Source organism: Diabrotica virgifera, chromosome 1 (assembly GCF_917563875.1).
Source record: "Diabrotica virgifera virgifera chromosome 1, PGI_DIABVI_V3a".
NCBI lineage: Eukaryota > Metazoa > Arthropoda > Insecta > Coleoptera > Chrysomelidae > Diabrotica > Diabrotica virgifera.
The window spans coordinates 308,249,007-308,267,323 of record NC_065443.1 but is presented as its reverse complement, the minus strand read 5'-3'; the positions used below and the strand labels follow the sequence as shown (position 1 = coordinate 308,267,323).

Genomic DNA, 18,317 nt, shown 5'->3' with positions numbered 1-18,317 from the left:
GTATTACTTTATTTTATAATATGATTATGTTTTTCTTCAATATAAAGACGAAGTACCCCTATTTTGGTCGCTGATTGATCAATGCCTTTAATTATACAAAGCGGGCATAAGGTTATGTGTGGCACCTCTGGTGTATAAATTTTCTTGTTGATGAGAGACTTTGTAAATTGAAGGAACAACACTATAAAAATGTTCTGCCAATACTTTAACTGCAGCCAGCATAGTGCGCAGTGACTGAGAACTCCAACGCGTTGTGGAAAGTCGCTTAACAGATGTTTTGCTGTGTTTAATAAGCACTTCCTAGCAGCTAATGGAAACACATAAAAAACTTAAAAATTGCTTCTTCAGTTCTGGAAAATGTTATACAAGATGTGTTTTGTGCAAAAGAGTGCTGGCCACATAAATTAATTAAATGATCAATAGATCCGAGGAAAATGGCCTTTTTGATTTTTGCTTTAATAATAGCTTGTATTCCTCCATGTACGCCGCTCATAACAGATGCATTATCGTATCCCTGTGAACGGTATTTCCGAGGGGTAAACCACTAGCCTCAAAATTGTACAATGATTTCCAAATTTGGCAATCATTGCTTAATGATTCCCAACTATTTCTGATGATTCCTAAGGATTTCTAGGTTTTGCAATATGATTCCTAGGTATTTCCATATGATTTCCAAGGATTTCCATATGATTTGCAAGGATTTCCATATGATTTCCATGTGGTTTCAAAGGATTTCCATATGATTCCCATTTCAGTTTTTATTATTTTATAGGATTTAAATTTAAAACCGATAATAAAAATAATTAAAAACCAATAATTAAGCAAAGTAGCTTTATTAACATAATAAATAACATAAAAAAATATGTTTAATTTTTTAATGATTTGATGGATTTGATTGTTTTGTATTTCTGTTTAATAGCAATCAAATCATTTCTTTTTAAAGAAAATGGTTCAGTTCCACTTAGACTAACTGGTCCATAAAATATAAACTCTTTGTGAACATCTTGGATATCATCTTTTTTGGGCCACTTAAAAGTATCCAGGTCTTGTTGTAAAAATTTCACTTTAAACTTTTCTGAGCTGTAGCTGTTGATGACACGCCCTAGATACCATTGTGTATCATAAAACACAGCATAATAAGATTCTAGCTGAATTACTGGCATTTTTGTACTTTCGTTATGGCAATCTTCTAAGTCAGAGAAATCTTCACTCAAAGTTTCACTTTCTAAGCTAATCTCATCTGATTCAGATCGAGATTCAGATGTACTATCTTTATGAGCTCGTTCATGAGGTTGACGAAACATTTTTCTTTTTTTGATATTGCCTGCTGGTTGAAGTCCTTGGCCTGGCTTTTTCCTGAACTGTTTTTTTTTGATAACCCCTTATGCGTATTTTTAACTGTCATTCCCTTTACCCGGAGCAGTCTGTCGGTTGATAAACGACCCTGTTTTTCCTGAAAAAACCAAATTAGAGTAGATTTTTTTATAATTCGTGTTTTTTTGTCTTTAAGTGTCACTGACAGACACGATTTTTGTGCTTTCTTTTGACCCGTATAGTCTCTCAAATGTAAAGAGTCATAATTATTAAATGTAGAGGTATATTCAAGAAACTCCCGGTCTTCATTAGAAAAGTCTGGCTCGAGGTCTGGCTCATGTTCCTTTGAAATGGTATCAGTGATAATTATACTTCCCTGCACCTCTTCTTGCTCTTCCGGATTGTCACAAGTCGGTAAATTAATTTCTATACAACAATCCCTGTTCATTTCCATCCCAATTTTTTTAGCGTCAGATAGTGCGTCTTCTTGGGCCTTTTTAATTATGTTAATCATTTCATCAGTTGATGGAAACTCAGTTACTTTAAAGACACTTGAATTATTTCCAAGTCGTTTGTTTTCTTGCCTGGGGAATCTAAAATTGGGACCTGGAAAATAAAGGATTGATCAAATCGAGAATTAAAATAACTTTAGCAGCCAATATGTTATTTACCTAAGTCTGTGCTTATCTCATGCATAGCTTGTATACGTTTTAATCTTCTTAAAACATCCAGCAGTGTATAATTTATCATAGTTGAAAATGTGCTACTCATGGACCGAGTTTCTCTAAATACTTTTTCACATGGCTGACTGCTATACAGCCATGGAAGAAAAGCTTCTGAAATTCCATTTTGCCGAAGTTTTTCAATGACTAAAATAATTCCATGAGCGTTTATTTCTATGCATGTATAGGCATTTGTGGTGATAAAATTCTTTTGGATATTTTCACCATTTTTTTTTAGCCAGGCTTTCCAAATACGCATGAAAAAAGTTGAATACCAAATTAGGTATACTCGTCTTTCAACACTAATTTCTTTTAACAAGAATGCATCCAATATGTTGCGAGTCAGTATTAAATATTGCCTTGTAGCTTCGGCGTTGGGAACTTCTTTAAGCATATTTGTGACATGTTCAGAACTTAACTTGTCTATTGCATTGAAGTTCATTTTGTCGGAAGCTAAAAAGAAAAGTGTCAGTGCATAGCTCAAAAATGTTTTGTGGACCGAAAATTATTATCTATGTAATACAGCCAAATGCATAATAGTCCTACCATAGCTACATACATACATACATATATATCTAGTTGGGACTTTAATTTGAATCAAGCTGACAAATTGATATATTTTTACGTTTTTCTGGAAGATTCTTGATTAGAAAAGTAAGTAGCAAATTTATTCTAGTATACTTACATTCAAGGAAGCTCTTGCATAATAAGTGTTTATCTCTAGGATAGTTTTCAATTATGTACTCGGGTATTTCATAATATTTCTACACCATCAATTTCAAGCTTCTTGAGAATTTCGTTACTTAGATTAACTGCTTTTTTCCATTTAACGGAAAAAAATCCAAGAAATGCTTCTTACACCTCGACTTCTCTCGGTTTCGTCACAGTATAAAGAGGAACAGTATAAAGAGGAACAGTAAAATTTCTTCCAATTTCTGCCAATGTAGGCACTTTGATCTCAAGAAGTACTACCGGAAGTTAACCGGTACGTAGCAATGCGAGAGTGGTACTCTAGCGGTCTAGCGACTGGGAACCTTGCGCGGTCGCCATGCGCCTTTTTTACTTCTTACTTCTTTACTTCTTTTTACGATTTTACTTCCAATTTTTCTCAGAGCAGTTCTAGTGTCCCTATTTATACTGTGGTTTCGTGTGTTCACAAAATAATATCGAACTTTAGATTGATACGTGAGTAAAGTCACAAATTAATGATTTATTCTTTTGTGATCGGGTCTCTCGGGTGTCACCCCTGAAGGGGTGACACCCGGGGCGGACCGCCCCCCCCGCCCCACCCTAGCTACGCCACTGATTACCAATATAAATGAGTCAGATTAAATAAATTATTAGAAGAATTTTTTTACTTAGCAACAACATGTTTGTTTTATTTTAATAGTATTTTGTATTTTGACAACGAAACCCGATTTGGGCTTCGAAACGTTAATAAATTCATTTTTTAGTAAAATTGTGGCTTATTTCCCATAAAAAATACATAATTATAATATTTACCATTGGTGTAAACATTTTTATTTGTTTTAATTAATGTGTAAATTAGTGAAATTTATGATTACATACTTTGTTTAAACATTTAATATATTTTCAAGGGCAATATATTTTGAAGGATTGCTCTAACTGTGTCGTAATCAGGGCCGGCGATAACGGGCCTGCAAGGGATGCACTGCACGCGGGCGCCCCTGTTTGGGGGGCGCCAAAATGAACTTTTTTCTGTCGGTGCTATACAAAATACTAATTTAAAAGACACCGAAGGGCGCCTATGCTTCTTTTGCAGGCGGGCGCCTTATACCCTAGCGCCGGTACTGGTCGTAATAGTTAAAGTCAAGTCAGTTAAAGAATAGCATTTTATTGATTGCCACTTTAGAGTTTGGTGTACCCCGAGAATGAGGTCTACCTGCGCATATCTCTATTACAGTGTGCCATCTACTGATTGCAATCTGAAATGCCTGAAGCATGTGCACAAGAAATGCACAGAAAATGCAAGAAATCTCTTCTACAGAAAAAAATATTTATTTACAACTAGCTTACCCGACAGACTTCGTACTACCTCAATAGATAAAAACAAACTTTTGTATTCAATAAACTTAAAATAAACAAAAGGAATTCGTAATTAATAAACAAAAAATGCTCGATGTGATTGAGTTTTTATTATTATTTAATAGGGCTTTTCATCGATTGTCATTTGTTTCGGGCTTCTGTCATGTGTCACATAATATTAATATAGCTACGCCATACGTCTTTTTTTTTTTTTTTTTCTTCTTTTTCTTACATTACGCATCAACCACGCAGGGTTATTAGCGTGTATGGATTGTGTTACAAAATTATAACTTAAAAATAGATTTTAAACATAATAGGAAATTATAAAAAGCTCTAAATCTATACAAATTAAAGTAAAATACTATATTTTTGGTAAGAGGTTGCAGTCTTTGAGGAATGTGAAGATGCTTTTTGTATCACTGTCTTTTCCGAGTGCACTTTTTAATGTTGGTGGTATGTTGCACTTTTTTCGTTGCACTTTATACTTCGGACACTGCAATAAAGAATGCTTTACGGTAAGGACACTTCTACACAGATCACACACAGGTTGATCGGCACGTTGGAGTATGTAGTCATGGGTTAATCGAGTATGGCCAATCCGGAGACGAGTGAAGATTACTTGCTCTCTTCTGTTTTTGAATTGTGGAATTTGATTGTGGTTAATGTCAACTTCGTATAGCTTGGTTGATGAGTCCCTCCATGTATCCTGCCATATTTTAAAAGTATTTACTTTGAAATATGCTTTCAGGTCGGTGTGTAGGGTTTTCATGTTCTCTTCTGCGTTTGGTTTATTAGGTGCATTCTTTGCTATTTTGTCCACAACCTCGTTACCTTCGATTCCAGTATGAGATGGTACCCAAATAAAATTAAGTTTAATATTCATATTTTCTGCATATTTCAGTTCCTTTTTAATGAAAAGTAGTAGTGGATGATCAGAATAGAGTTGTTTTAATGCCAATATTGAGCTGAGAGAATCTGTGATAATGATGTTTCTCTTATTATTTTTGTTAACTATCAGAGCCAATGCTTTTAGAATAGCAAACAGTTCAACGGAGAACGTTGTTGTATATGAAGGTAGCTTATAAGCTGCTGTGTAATCTGACGAGTAGATTGCTGCGCCAGTTCCGTCTTCGTTTCTGGAGGCATCGGTGTAAACTTTGAAGCAGCTGCCATATTTGCTTAATATTTTAAGAAATTCTTGATTGATTTGACTTGCAGGCGTTTCTGATTTGTTTAGTCGCAATAAGCTGGTATCAGTAGAGGGAAGGCGAATTGTCCAAGGAGGAGGGGTTTGGATTGCGGAAATATCGTAGGTGTCTGGAAAATGAATACCTATTTTTGATAAGTAAGTTTGTATGCGGTAATAAAAAGGGTGATCAGTTCTATTTGAGTTTTGGAAACAACTTTTAAAGCGGTCAGCAAATACGTTGTGTATAACTGGGTTATCTTGATTAGAGGATACTGCAGCGGCATAAGAAAGACTTAGATATTGTCTTCTAAACGTGAGTGGGATCTCTCCAGTCTCCCAGTATAGAGTTTGTATTGGACTTGTGTGGTGTGCTCCTAAAGAAATTCGAAGACCTGTATTTTGAATCACATCTATTGTTTTTAAGTACGTCTTTTTTGAGGAGTTGTAAACGATTGAGCCGTAGACAAGTTTGGACCGTACTAGGGCCTTGTAGATATGTAGTAATGTAGACGAGTCGGCGCCCCATTTTTTGTTTGCAAGTGATCGTAACAAATTTATTCCAGGCTGACATATCTTTTTTAAATGTGCTAAATGTATTTTCCAAGTTAGTTTCTGATCAAATATCATACCGAGAAATCTAACTTCGTCTACATATTTAACCTGTGCTCCATTTAAGTATAAGTTCTTCAGTTGTATTTGGTGACTTTTCGTAAGACACACTGCTTTGGTTTTAAGGGTATTAAACTGAAGTCCACTTGTGGATGACCATTCTTCAATATGATTTATGGCTTTTTGGACATGGTTATGGATGGTTGTTGGGTTCTTTCCTCTACAAAGTATAACTAAATCATCTGCATATAGCCTAGCTTTTACAGGATGTTTAATTTTTGCGGTAATAGAGTTCATAGCTATAAGAAACAGAGTTGTGCTAAGGTTCGAGCCCTGTGGTATACCATTTTCTTGATTTCTTGTTGAGGAATATACGCCATCTACTCTGACTTGAAACTGTCTATTTTCTAATAAGTTTGATAAATATTTGAGTATATTACCTCTAATTTTCCATTCGCTAAGAGTTTTTAATATTGATAATTTCCACACTGTATCGTAGGCTTTACGAATGTCGAAAAATATTCCGATACAATGTTGTTTAATTGCAAAAGCCTCATGTATTTCCGATTCTACGTCAATAAGATTGTCTACAGTAGAACGATGTTTTCTGAAGCCACTCTGTTCTGGTATAATTAATTTTTTTGATTCCAAATACCACATTAGTCTGTTATTTATTATTTTCTCTAGCATTTTGCCCATACTACAAGTAAGAGATATTGGCCTATATGTTTCGGGATGTGATTTTGATTTACTTTGCTTAGGAATAGGAATTATTATTGAACCATACTGAAGTAAAAACTTCTTTTGTATATTGGTATAAAAAGTTTTATTAAAAAACATAAAAGTCCTCCAAAAGGATTTGCAAAACGTTTTCAATCTGAATCAGATCATCCTCAGTGCGTTCTGCTTCACAAAAGAAACTAGCAACTTATTTAGAAAGGTTACATCGATATAAATGGTTTACATAACAATTAAGTGATATTTGTAGCGACTCCAAGTCGATGTTACAAGATGAAATGTGCTAGGAGTGCTCAAAGGGCAACATGGTTCCCTGCTCGTTAAGAACTCGTGGTTCTTGCCAGTTCAATGGACACAGACCAACTCTTGTAACATCGACTTGGAGTCGCTGCAAATATCACTTAATTGTTATGTAAACCATTTATATCGATGTAACCTTTCTAAATAAGTTGCTAGTTTCTTTTGTGAAGCAGAACGCACTGAGGATGATCTGATTCAGATTGAAAACGTTTTGCAAATCCTTTTGGAGGACTTTTATGTTTTTTAATAAAACTTTTTATACCAATATACAAAAGAAGTTTTTACTTCAGTATGGTTTTTTAACTATGGTATACAGCCAGCTACGGGGACTTTCCCATTGAAATTATTATTGAATTTCTCCACGATTTTGGAAATAAACTTTTCGAGAAGATTAAGTTGAAAATGCTGAGTAAGTGTTCTTTAGATGGGTAGGTGAGGTTTTTTAGAAAAATAGTGGGTATATTATCTGGTCCAGGGCACGAGTTCTTACAGTTTTTTATTACCGCTTCTAATTCATCCATCGATATTGGAAAGTTTATTTCACTATTATTTTGATCTTCATAATCTATGGTATATCTTTCCTCATTTCTTTTGTTCCTTAAGAAATTTGGTGAATAGTTTGCGTCGCTTGAATTTTTTTCATAAACTAATGCCAGTATATTTGATATTTCCTTTTGGGATTTATATATTATATTATTTTGCTCTAACAGATTTATTGACTTGTGTGATTTTGCACCAGATATTCTTTTTACTTTTTTCCATACAGTTGTCATTGGAGTAGAACTGTCAATTGTTGAAACGTATGTTTTCCAAGATTCGCGCTTAGCTTTTTTGATAGTAAATCTGGCTATAGCTCTTAATCGTTTAAATTCTAAAGAGTTTTGTTCATTTTTCTGTCGTTTGAATTTATTAAACGCTTTTTTGGATTGTTGTATTACTTGTCGACATTCATGATTCCACCAAGGAACTGGAAGGAATTTACTATTGAAGTTAATTTTTCCAATATTTTTATCTGCTGAATCTATTATTAGTTTTGTAATGAAATCTACCTCTTCGTTCACATTACTATTTTCATTTATGGCATGCAAGTTGCGTTCGATATGATTTTGAAATTTCGTCCAATCAGCATTTTTTAAGTTCCATTTTGCTTCTGGTGTAGCTGTAGATGCATCTTCGTTATGGATTAAAATAGGATAATGGTCGCTGTCGTATGGCTCTGGTAATACATCCCATGAAAGTGTATGCGTTATTGATGGTTCACATATAGATAGGTCGATAGCAGAACCCTCGCCCGTTCTTATGTCGAAACGGGTATCTTGTCCATCATTAAGTACATTTAGGTTGAGTTTTTCCAGAAGTACTTCTATTTTTCTACCAAGATGTGTTAATTTTTTTGAACCCCATAAAGGATTATGTGCGTTGAAGCCACCGACAATTAATCGTGGAGTAGGTATTTGTTCTAAAAGATCCGATATTTCGTTATGGTTAAGTTCTTGATTGGGGGGGATGTATATGTTACATACGGAAAAACTAGTTACGTCTTTGATTCTGACTGCAATTGCCTCAATGTTTGTTTCTAGTGGTATTGCTGTGCTATTAATGTCGTCCTTTATGTATATGGCTACTCCTCCACTGGCGATTTTAGCATGTTGTCGATTTTTAAAGAAACAATTAAAGTTTTTTAGTTTATGTGCAGTGTTGTTTTTAAAATTAGTTTCTTGTAAACATAGAATCATTGGTCTGTATTTTGAGATTAGTATTTGCAACATTTCTAAGTGGGTGTAATACCCATTCAGATTCCGTTGAATTAAACTAGTGAATGATATTGATATTTTAATATGTGTCCGTAGAGGTGTCGCTTTCTGGTTCGGTATGGAAGTCCGGATCAATCTGTCGTAAAATTTTATTTCTTATTCGGGTGCATGTACTTTTAATTTTTCGGTCAATTAGTTTAGGATAAATTTTTGTCAGTAGGTCTGTAACTTCAGAAATTTCATTGGTATACATTTTTGTAATGCTTATTGGGTCGGAAGAGCCTGTACAATTTTCGAAGAAATCTATTAGTTGATCATAGTTTAAGGGATAACTGGAATTTTGGTCTCTAAATAATTCTTCTGTAGGTTTCAGCATTTCCTCTAATGTCTTTTTTGGTTTATTGCCTTGGTTTAATTTAGTCTTTTCTCTTTGTTTTTTGGTACTTCAAAAGCGTGTTCTGATAAAGGAGTTAGAGAACGCTCAGAAACTGTGCGTTTTTGTGATATTGGATCTGTTTCTATTTGGTTAGTTTGGAGTTCTGTGCTTAGTGTTTCATTTTGTACAACTTGATCGTTAAGTTCGGTTTTATTTTGTGGGATGCCACTCGTTATATCTTTAGTCGCCTGATTGTAATTATTTTCAATAGAGTTCTCACCTGATTCTGTATTTTGAGGAATTGAAGTGCTGTCACCTGATACAGATGCCTTTGTTGGACAGTCTTTTGCTGAATGCTTGGTGTTTTTACATATATGACAAGTCTGGTTGTCTAAAGATATCCATATTCTATATGATGTCTCCTCGTGGGTTATAATAAAAGAATCGGGTAAGGTATGGTTGGTTAAAGGGGATATATAGGTTTGTCGCCTAAAGCTTAATATATGCTGGAACTCAGGACTGGAAGTCCCTATACGGAGAAATGATAAGGGTGACAAAAGGTTGACACCAAGTGCTTGCAATTCGGATTCTAAGATTGAGTGTGGAATAGATGGACATACGCCTGAGAGTACTAGTCGTTGGCTGGGTGTGATTAGTCGTCGTGCTTGTAAGAGTTGTTGATTAACTTTGATTTTTCCGTGGTTGGTAATAAAGTCGTCCACTAATTTTTCATTTGCTAAGTAAATGCACATTCTGTTGTTGGATAGCTTTGAACAGAAAATAATATTTATTGGTCGAATAATTTGGCTTAAACTGTGGAGGTAATCTTCAATTTTGGTGTTGTCAATTGCGTCGAACACAACTGCTTGGTTTCTTGATGGAAAAACATTAGCGGTTGGTTGTCTGGTTACGGAAGAGTAGCTTTTAGGTTCTAGAGATTGTTGGTCTGGTGTAGAAGTAGGTTTAGTTGACGTAGATGAGGATGCCATGATGTAGAAATTGATATTTTGTATGCCAAAATATCAATTATTTGGGGCCAGTAAATACTAGCCTATTTTTGAAGTCGTCTATAATATGTATTTAAATAAAGTCATCTTACCAATGTTTATCGTTAAAATAACACATTCACAAAACGCGTTTTTAAATTTTGCAAAAACTGTAAGCGAATATTAATTAGAATTTAACGTCTTTACTCGTCGGCTGGTATGATAAGACTGCCATACGTCTTTGGTTTGTATCATTTGTATATACCAATAACGTATGACGTAGATATATTATACTATTATGTGACACATGACAGAAGCTCGAAACAAATGACTGTGAATGAAAAGCCCTATGAATTACACATGATGTTTGAAGTACTAAAGTTTAGTTAGAAGTAACAAAATAAAGTTTGTAGTGCGACAGTTACAATCTTAAATTTGTTTATCTTATAATGAATATGACAGCTTTATTTTATTTACATTCAAAACAACCCTTTATTTATAATTGGGATCGGGGTTGCCCAAACTATATAGGTGTTGATTAATCAAAATAAAATTAAATTAAAATTAAATATGATTAAATAAAATGAAATAAAATTAAATAAAATTTCATAAAATTGACTAAAAGTAAATAAAAATAAATAAAACTGAATAAATTTAAATAAAAATAATAAATAAATAAATAAAAAGAATGTGTGTGTACTTTGTACGCACGTAAGAAGTTATACTTCTATTATATGATTTCAACGAAATTATTATACTTTAAACAGTTTATTTATATTTTATTTAAATATTAAATTAATTTTAATACTTAAGTACTACTTTTCATAAAATTTTTAATAAAACAGTACCAAAAATTAAAAAAATAAAAGAATAAAACACACACAAACACATTGAAAAATGCCACAAATGATTTCTGAACAATAATTGTCGGAAAAATTTTTAATCAAATACGTATTTTCTGAAAAAAAAAATTATATAATAAATATACTTACAATCATAAAATGTATAAAAAAGCAAAAAAATAAAAGTTTCTATTGGGGTTCGAACCCGCTTATGTTTGCGCAGTTAGTATTGGAATTCATTCATCTTACACTTCTACCCACGGAGACACCTGCATCATCTGGGAAGATCGACGAACTAAACGGTTTAAACTTTTGACAGTTCTGAATTTAACCAAATTATTTTGATTTTTGTAGAATATTGAAATATTGAAATATTAAAATACAACAAAACAAGAAAACAATATATTAGGTGAATATTGACAGAAATTTTGATTGTAATCAAATTATGTAAATCAAAGCATTACATGCTATTTTGATAGGTTCATTTTAAATTTTCCAAATAGGTAGGTACCTATGTAATTTTTATTAGGATACTGAAACATTTACAATTATTACGTACCTGTCGCTTTTAAAAACTACTTAAAAAGTCACTACAATTATAAACATGCTTTTTTCTCTGCCATCACAACAATAAAAACTAATATACACAACATTTGTTGATTCATAATCTCCAACAATTATTGACAGATGATTTTAACACCCAATACGATCCTGTATAACGTTTTAGCGACTAAATATACTGTCATATATAACGATAATTGACTAATATACTGTCGGTGTGCGCATGCGCTAGGGAACGTAAAAATTCACCCTCGTGCCTAAAGAAGTAGAACTTCAAAAAAATAATAACATTAAATAAAAGTAAATAAAACCTAATAAAAATAATTAAAATTTAATAAAATGAAATAAAATAAAAAAAAATAAATGGAATTTAAAATGAAATAAAATAAAATAAATCAAAATAAATAAAATACTTAAATTAAATAAAATTAAACAAAATTAATTAAAATTAAATAAAATTTTATAATTTGCTGCTTGTTCTTTCCGTGTGCTCAGAATTTTTCTCCTGCTTGCCGTTCGTCAGAAAAGTTCGGTTTAGAGATATTTTTTGAAAGTTTCGAAAAATTAAAAAATTCATATTTAGCCCAATTTAAGTCCAAAAGTTAAACAGTTGCATTTTTCTTCGATGAAATTTGTTGCTCGTTCTTCTTCTGCCCTCAGAATATTTCTACGGCTTAAGATATTGTATTTCGGACACCGATTGCGCTAGAGAAAAGTTTTAGTACGGTTCTGTTCGGAATAGTCTACCTACTTAATTTCTTATTTTTCACTTCATTATTGTGAGAGTTATGGCGTCATGGGTAATCCCCTTATGAGGTACGGGTATGAAATATAGATAACAACCTACTCTCAGTCCGGTCGAATATACCTGCCAAATTTCATAAAAATCGGTAAAGTCCTTTCGGAGGAGTATGGCAACAAACACTGTACCTAAAAAGAACATTTTATACATATAGATGTAACAATTTAGGTGGCTACTAAAATGACTATATTAACCGTATAAACCTTCCTGAACTTCTACAAATAATTCAACATCAAAATTAGCCAAATTGGTCCAGCCATTCTCGAGTTTTAGCGAGACACACGAACAGCAATTGATTTTTATATATATAAGATGCAAATATTTAGATGGCTTTCTCAGCTTTAGTACCATCCTTGGATTATAAACTTTCATTTGACACCTCATTTGTCATTCTACCTGGTATAATGACGGAGGGGTTGAGTTCACGGACAGACAGACATACGGACAGACGGACGTGGATAATTCAACCTTTTCACATTTTTTCAAAATTGGTGAAAACAACAACATAATAAACTTTACTTAATTGGTGTTTCAAAACTACTTATTTTTCACACATTACACAATATTACAAGATTTCTAGCAAGTTAAACTTCACAATGATTTAAAATAATCAAGTAAAAACCTATTTTAGTGGAGTCACTGAAGGTGGATATGAGCTATTGGTGAGTGGTTAGAGGATATCTCAAGCAACAAAGGTGACAAGGTCCCAACTTGCGTTTTTACCCTGGGGGTGGATGCCACCCCTTCTCGGGGGGTGAAAACTATTTTATTAAAAATAACTCCATAATTCGATAGAGGGAGAAATTTCAAGCAAAATTTGTTTTATAAAGTTATTAAAATAAATCAAAACTTTTTGAGTTATTAAAGATCAAAGATTTTAATTTTTCTTGAGAAAAATGCATGTTTTTAACTAATTTTTCATTAATAACTCAAAAAGTGTAAAGTTTCACAAAAAAGTTATTATTATCAAAATTGAAGCTAATAAAAAGCGAAATAAATCCCTTACTAGAAAAACCTTTTAGTGTTAACTAGAAGTGAGTTAGAGGTAATTGAATGTATATTTTTTTCGGCGAGTAAAAAACTCTAAGTATTCAAGCTGAAATAACGGGAAATTGATGCGTTTTATAACATAAACTTATTAAACATTTGTCAAAGTACTTAAAAATATCTATCAAATGAGCCCCCGAACATGTTGATAGCGTTAAAATTTATGCTCCAAAATGTTTTCAAAATTTATCTTTTAAAATTTTTTCAAAAAAATGTTATTATTTTTTTTTAATTGCTCCGTTCGTGTTTAAGATATCAGGTTGATCTAAAAAATGTTTAAAAATTCATCCCAAGTGCTATTTAAGCAGGTTAAACCTAATCTTTTATACCTCTTATTTTTTCAAAAAATAAAAGGTTAAATGACCCCGGTTGCATGGTTCCCACAGCCAAATTTAAGATTTAAACGTTTCTATCTCGGTTATTTTTTCTTCTTCTTCATGTGCCGTGCTCGATTATCGAACGTTGGCTATCCCACAGCCAAATTTAAGATTTAAACGTTTCTATCTCGGTTATTTTTTACCCTATAGAAATAGTAGAACAGGTAAAATATTTGGCACAGAAAAAACTAAAATTTGGTTATATATAATTTTTTACGTATATTGAGTATTTTTGGAATTATTATCAAAAGAATATGAGAATTACAGTAATTTTAAAAATTATGAGTTTTTTAAATTATATCTTTTTTTTTAAATATGCATTCTAAACCGGTCAAAATTATCGAAAACATTACCTATGCTAATACAAAGAAGTTCTTATAAGGATTACTATAAATTTTAATTTTTGTAAAAATGGCGTATGTTTTATTTTTCACTTTTTCCTAAAAAATTCGAAACGGTTCTTTTATTTTCATTATAACTTGCTTAATTTTGACGCTATTACCTTGTTCTGAAGCTCATTTGATAGGTATTCCGAAGTACTTCGACAAATGTTTTGCAGGAATATTTTATACATTGCATCGTTTTCCCGTTATTTAAGCTTGAATACTTAGATTTGAGTACCCGTCGAAAAAAAAATACACATTCAATTGCCAATAACTCACTTTGATCTAAAAAATGTTTAAAAGTTCATCCCAAGTGCTATTTAAGCAGGTTAAACCTAATCTTCTATACCTCTTATTTTTTCAAAAAATAAAAGGTTAAATGACCCCGGTTGCATGGTTCCCACAGCAAAATTTAAGATTTAAACGTTTCTATCTCGGTTATTTTTTACCCTATAGAAATAGTAGAACAGGTAAAATATTTGGCACAGAAAAAGCTAAAATTTGGTTATATATAATTTTTTACGTATATTGAGTATTTTTGGAATTATTATCAAAAGAATATAAGAATTACAGTAATTTTAAAAATTATGAGTTTTTTAAATTATATCTTTTTTTTTAAATATGCATTCTAAACCGGTCAAAATTATCGAAAACATTACCTATGCTAATACAAAGAAGTTCTTATAAGGATTACTATAAATTTTAATTTTTGTAGAAATGGCGTATGTTTTTTTTTCACTTTTTCCTAAAAAATTCGAAACGGTTCTTTTATTTTCATTATAACTTGCTTAATTTTGACGCTATTACCTTGTTCTGAAGCTCATTTGATAGGTATTCCGAAGTACTTCGACAAATGTTTTGCAGGAATATTTTATACATTGCATCGTTTTCCCGTTATTTAAGCTTGAATACTTAGATTTGAGTACCCGTCGAAAAAAAAAATACACATTCAATTGCCAATAACTCACTTTGATCTAAAAAATGTTTAAAAGTTCATCCCAAGTGCTATTTAAGCAGGTAAACCTAATCTTCTATACCTCTTATTTTTTCAAAAAATAAAAGGTTAAATGACCCCGGTTGCATGGTTCCCACAGCAAAATTTAAGATTTAAACGTTTCTATCTCGGTTATTTTTTACCCTATAGAAATAGTAGAACAGGTAAAATATTTGGCACAGAAAAAACTAAAATTTGGTTATATATAATTTTTTACGTATATTGAGTATTTTTGGAATTATTATCAAAAGAATATAAGAATTACAGTAATTTTAAAAATTATGAGTTTTTTAAATTATATCTTTTTTTTTAAATATGCATTCTAAACCGGTCAAAATTATCGAAAACATTACCTATGCTAATACAAAGAAGTTCTTATAAGGATTACTATAAATTTTAATTTTTGTAGAAATGGCGTATGTTTTTTTTTTTCACTTTTTCCTAAAAAATTCGAAACGGTTCTTTTATTTTCATTATAACTTGCTTAATTTTGACGCTATTACCTTGTTCTGAAGCTCATTTGATAGGTATTCCGAAGTACTTCGACAAATGTTTTGCAGGAATATTTTATACATTGCATCGTTTTCCCGTTATTTAAGCTTGAATACTTAGATTTGAGTACCCGTCGAAAAAAAATACACATTCAATTGCCAATAACTCACTTTGAACTAACATTAGTTTAGTTCTTTATGTGAGGAATGTATTCAAATTTTTATTATCTTTAATTTCAGTAATAATAACTTTTTTGGAAAAGCTTATAGTTTTTGAATTATACGTGAAAAACCGATTTAAAACATGCATTTTTTTTACGAAAAAATTAATTCTTTGGTCTCTAATAACTCAAAAAGTCTTGATTTATTTTAATAACTTTATATTACAAATTTTGCTTATAATTTGTCCCTTTATCAACTTATGGTATTATTTTTAATAAAATAATTTTCACCATCGAGAAGGGGTGGCATCCACCCCCAGGGGAGAAGCGCAAGTTAGCATCATGTCACCTTTGTTCCTTGAGGTATCCTCTAAATACTTACCAATTTTCATGAAAATCGATGGAGGTTCAACGAAATCGGAGGTGAAAACCTTCAGTGACTGCACTATGTATACATATCATATTAGAACATACCTAAAATACACAAATGATACATTCCACACACTACAGACAAATATAGTATCACAAAAAATTGTAATGTGATAGTATGAAAAAATAGAGGATACGGCAACGGTGTTACATATCATGCTCGGAGCCAATGCCAAAATCTACACAGACATATTAGGGTGCACTAATTTCCAAGCTGTCCGAATTATTTTACTTCCGTAATAATATTTCATCGCTGTTTAAAAATCTTCGAGAAATTATAAGTCTGGCAACAGCGCACTGTTCCCATAATCACCGAAGTAAACAAAATATTCCACAGACTGTTTTCGTTCACCGATAATCTTATTTAAACCGCCTTGATGGAGAAAGCGTCCTCTCCACCGCTGTCCTTACCTCCCTTTTAATTGTAACAAAAACCCCTTTGAAAAAAGAACGACCATACTAATTCAATATCTTCAGGGAATATTAAATTTAATCCCCGTGGAATTGGAAGCAATCAAGAGGTAATTCCTGTGCAAATATTTGGTTATTTTCAAAGGACTCATTGCAGTTGCTATCACGCGATTTGGGAGAAACAATGTCGGGTGTAATTAGAAGATCAAACATGGGTCGCGTGCATTACAAACAGTTTAGTTGGAAGCCCGACAAAGAAAACCTCAAATCGCATCGAAACGGGAACGTATAGGTATAGGAGCGTAATATATGGGCTAGAAGGGCTTTGTTCTGTATGATCTGCTCTATGATACGGTCGAGAATAAGCGAGTGGTACACCCCTAAGAAGTCTCTTAGAAATAAAATCCGCAATGAAAAGAATTTGCTGCAGTCGACTGTATACCATAAATCACAAAAATTTCTTAAAAATCACGAGAGACTCTTCAGGGGATACCACAATCCGTTGACATACGTTTTTTATTATAGAGTTTTCAGAGAGGTCTGTAGTGTACCCTGAGGTAATCGGGGTACCCTGAAGACTCCACAAGGAATAAACATGTGTCAACGGATGGTGGTAAACCCTGAAACAACTTAAATCTTAAAGCTGTCTCTTGTTACCTTAGTTTTACTCACATTTTGAGTAGTAGGAAGTAAAAATTTTGTTGTATTGGTACCTAGATAAGTAGACAGGTGTAGAATGTATATTGTAGATTCTCCCATGTCTAGTATTTATCGGTCCACACGCCTTGCAAATTTTAGAAGGCTCAGATTAAAGGTTGTGAGCAAAAATTGGCTTTCCGATCGAAAGAGATCTATAGTACAAACTGAAAATTCTTAGAGGCAGAATTCACCATTATAATTAAAATTAAAATGGTAAATAGTTATTTAAATCTGAAACTTTTCTTGTTGAAAGTTCTTTCGGGTACATCCTTAATCTGCGACTTTTACAATTTATAAGACAGCAGACGACTAATATAGAAAACAAAAAGGACTCTACTATATGCAGTCACATTCCGTTTTCATTCGCAGGCTTCATTAACAGCGATAGCGTGCACACCTCTGAATCGAAAACCAGCTAGCCCATCTATTTAAGGGAAATTTAAAAGATCATTGAAATCCCCATTGGCACGCAATCCAGTGACATCTCTTAAACAAACTGAAAAGTCTCAGATGCAGAATTCACCATTATAATAAAAATTAAAATGATAAATAGTTATTTAAATCTGAAAATTTTCTTGTTGAAAGTTCTTTTTCTCTTTCTCTCTTGTCGTTTCCCCATTACTGAGGATCGTGATTTCTTCCAATATTCCTAACAATGTTTCTCCATTGGTCTCTATTTTCAGCTACTCTAAGAGCTTCGCAGAATGAGTTTCCAGCTGAATTCTTTATTTGGTCAGACCATCTGGTTGGTGATCGTCCTCTTGATCTTCCCCCCCGGAACGTTTCCAGAAACAATTAATCTCTCCAAACTGTCGTCACCTCTGCGAACCACGTGACCAAAGAATTACAGAATTCGTTGCAGACATATTGTGGACAGCCTTTTTTTAATATTGAGTTGGTTTAGAATGGAAACGTTTGTCCTATGAGCTGTCCATGGTATGCGCAGCATTCTTCTCCAGCACCACATCTCAAAGGCATCAATTTTTTGGCGCTCGCATGCGCGAAGAGTCCAAGTCTCTGCTCCGTATAGAAATATTGAGAATACAAGGGCATTCACCAGTCTCATCTTGATATTTTGAGAGTCCA

At 32.7% G+C, this 18,317-nt stretch overlaps 1 protein-coding gene across 1 annotated transcript; it reads right to left on the bottom strand.

Annotated features, from left to right (window-relative positions):
- Positions 1-966: 966 nt before the first annotated feature.
- Positions 967-2,610, bottom strand: LOC126886077 (uncharacterized). Its single transcript, XM_050652923.1, has 2 exons — positions 1,986-2,610; positions 967-1,920 (listed from the first exon to the last, which is right to left on the bottom strand). Exons 1-2 carry the CDS (start codon positions 2,476-2,478, stop codon positions 1,226-1,228), a joined length of 1,188 nt encoding a protein of 395 aa, XP_050508880.1. The 5' UTR covers positions 2,479-2,610; the 3' UTR covers positions 967-1,225.
- Between the last annotated feature and the right edge of the window lie 15,707 nt (positions 2,611-18,317).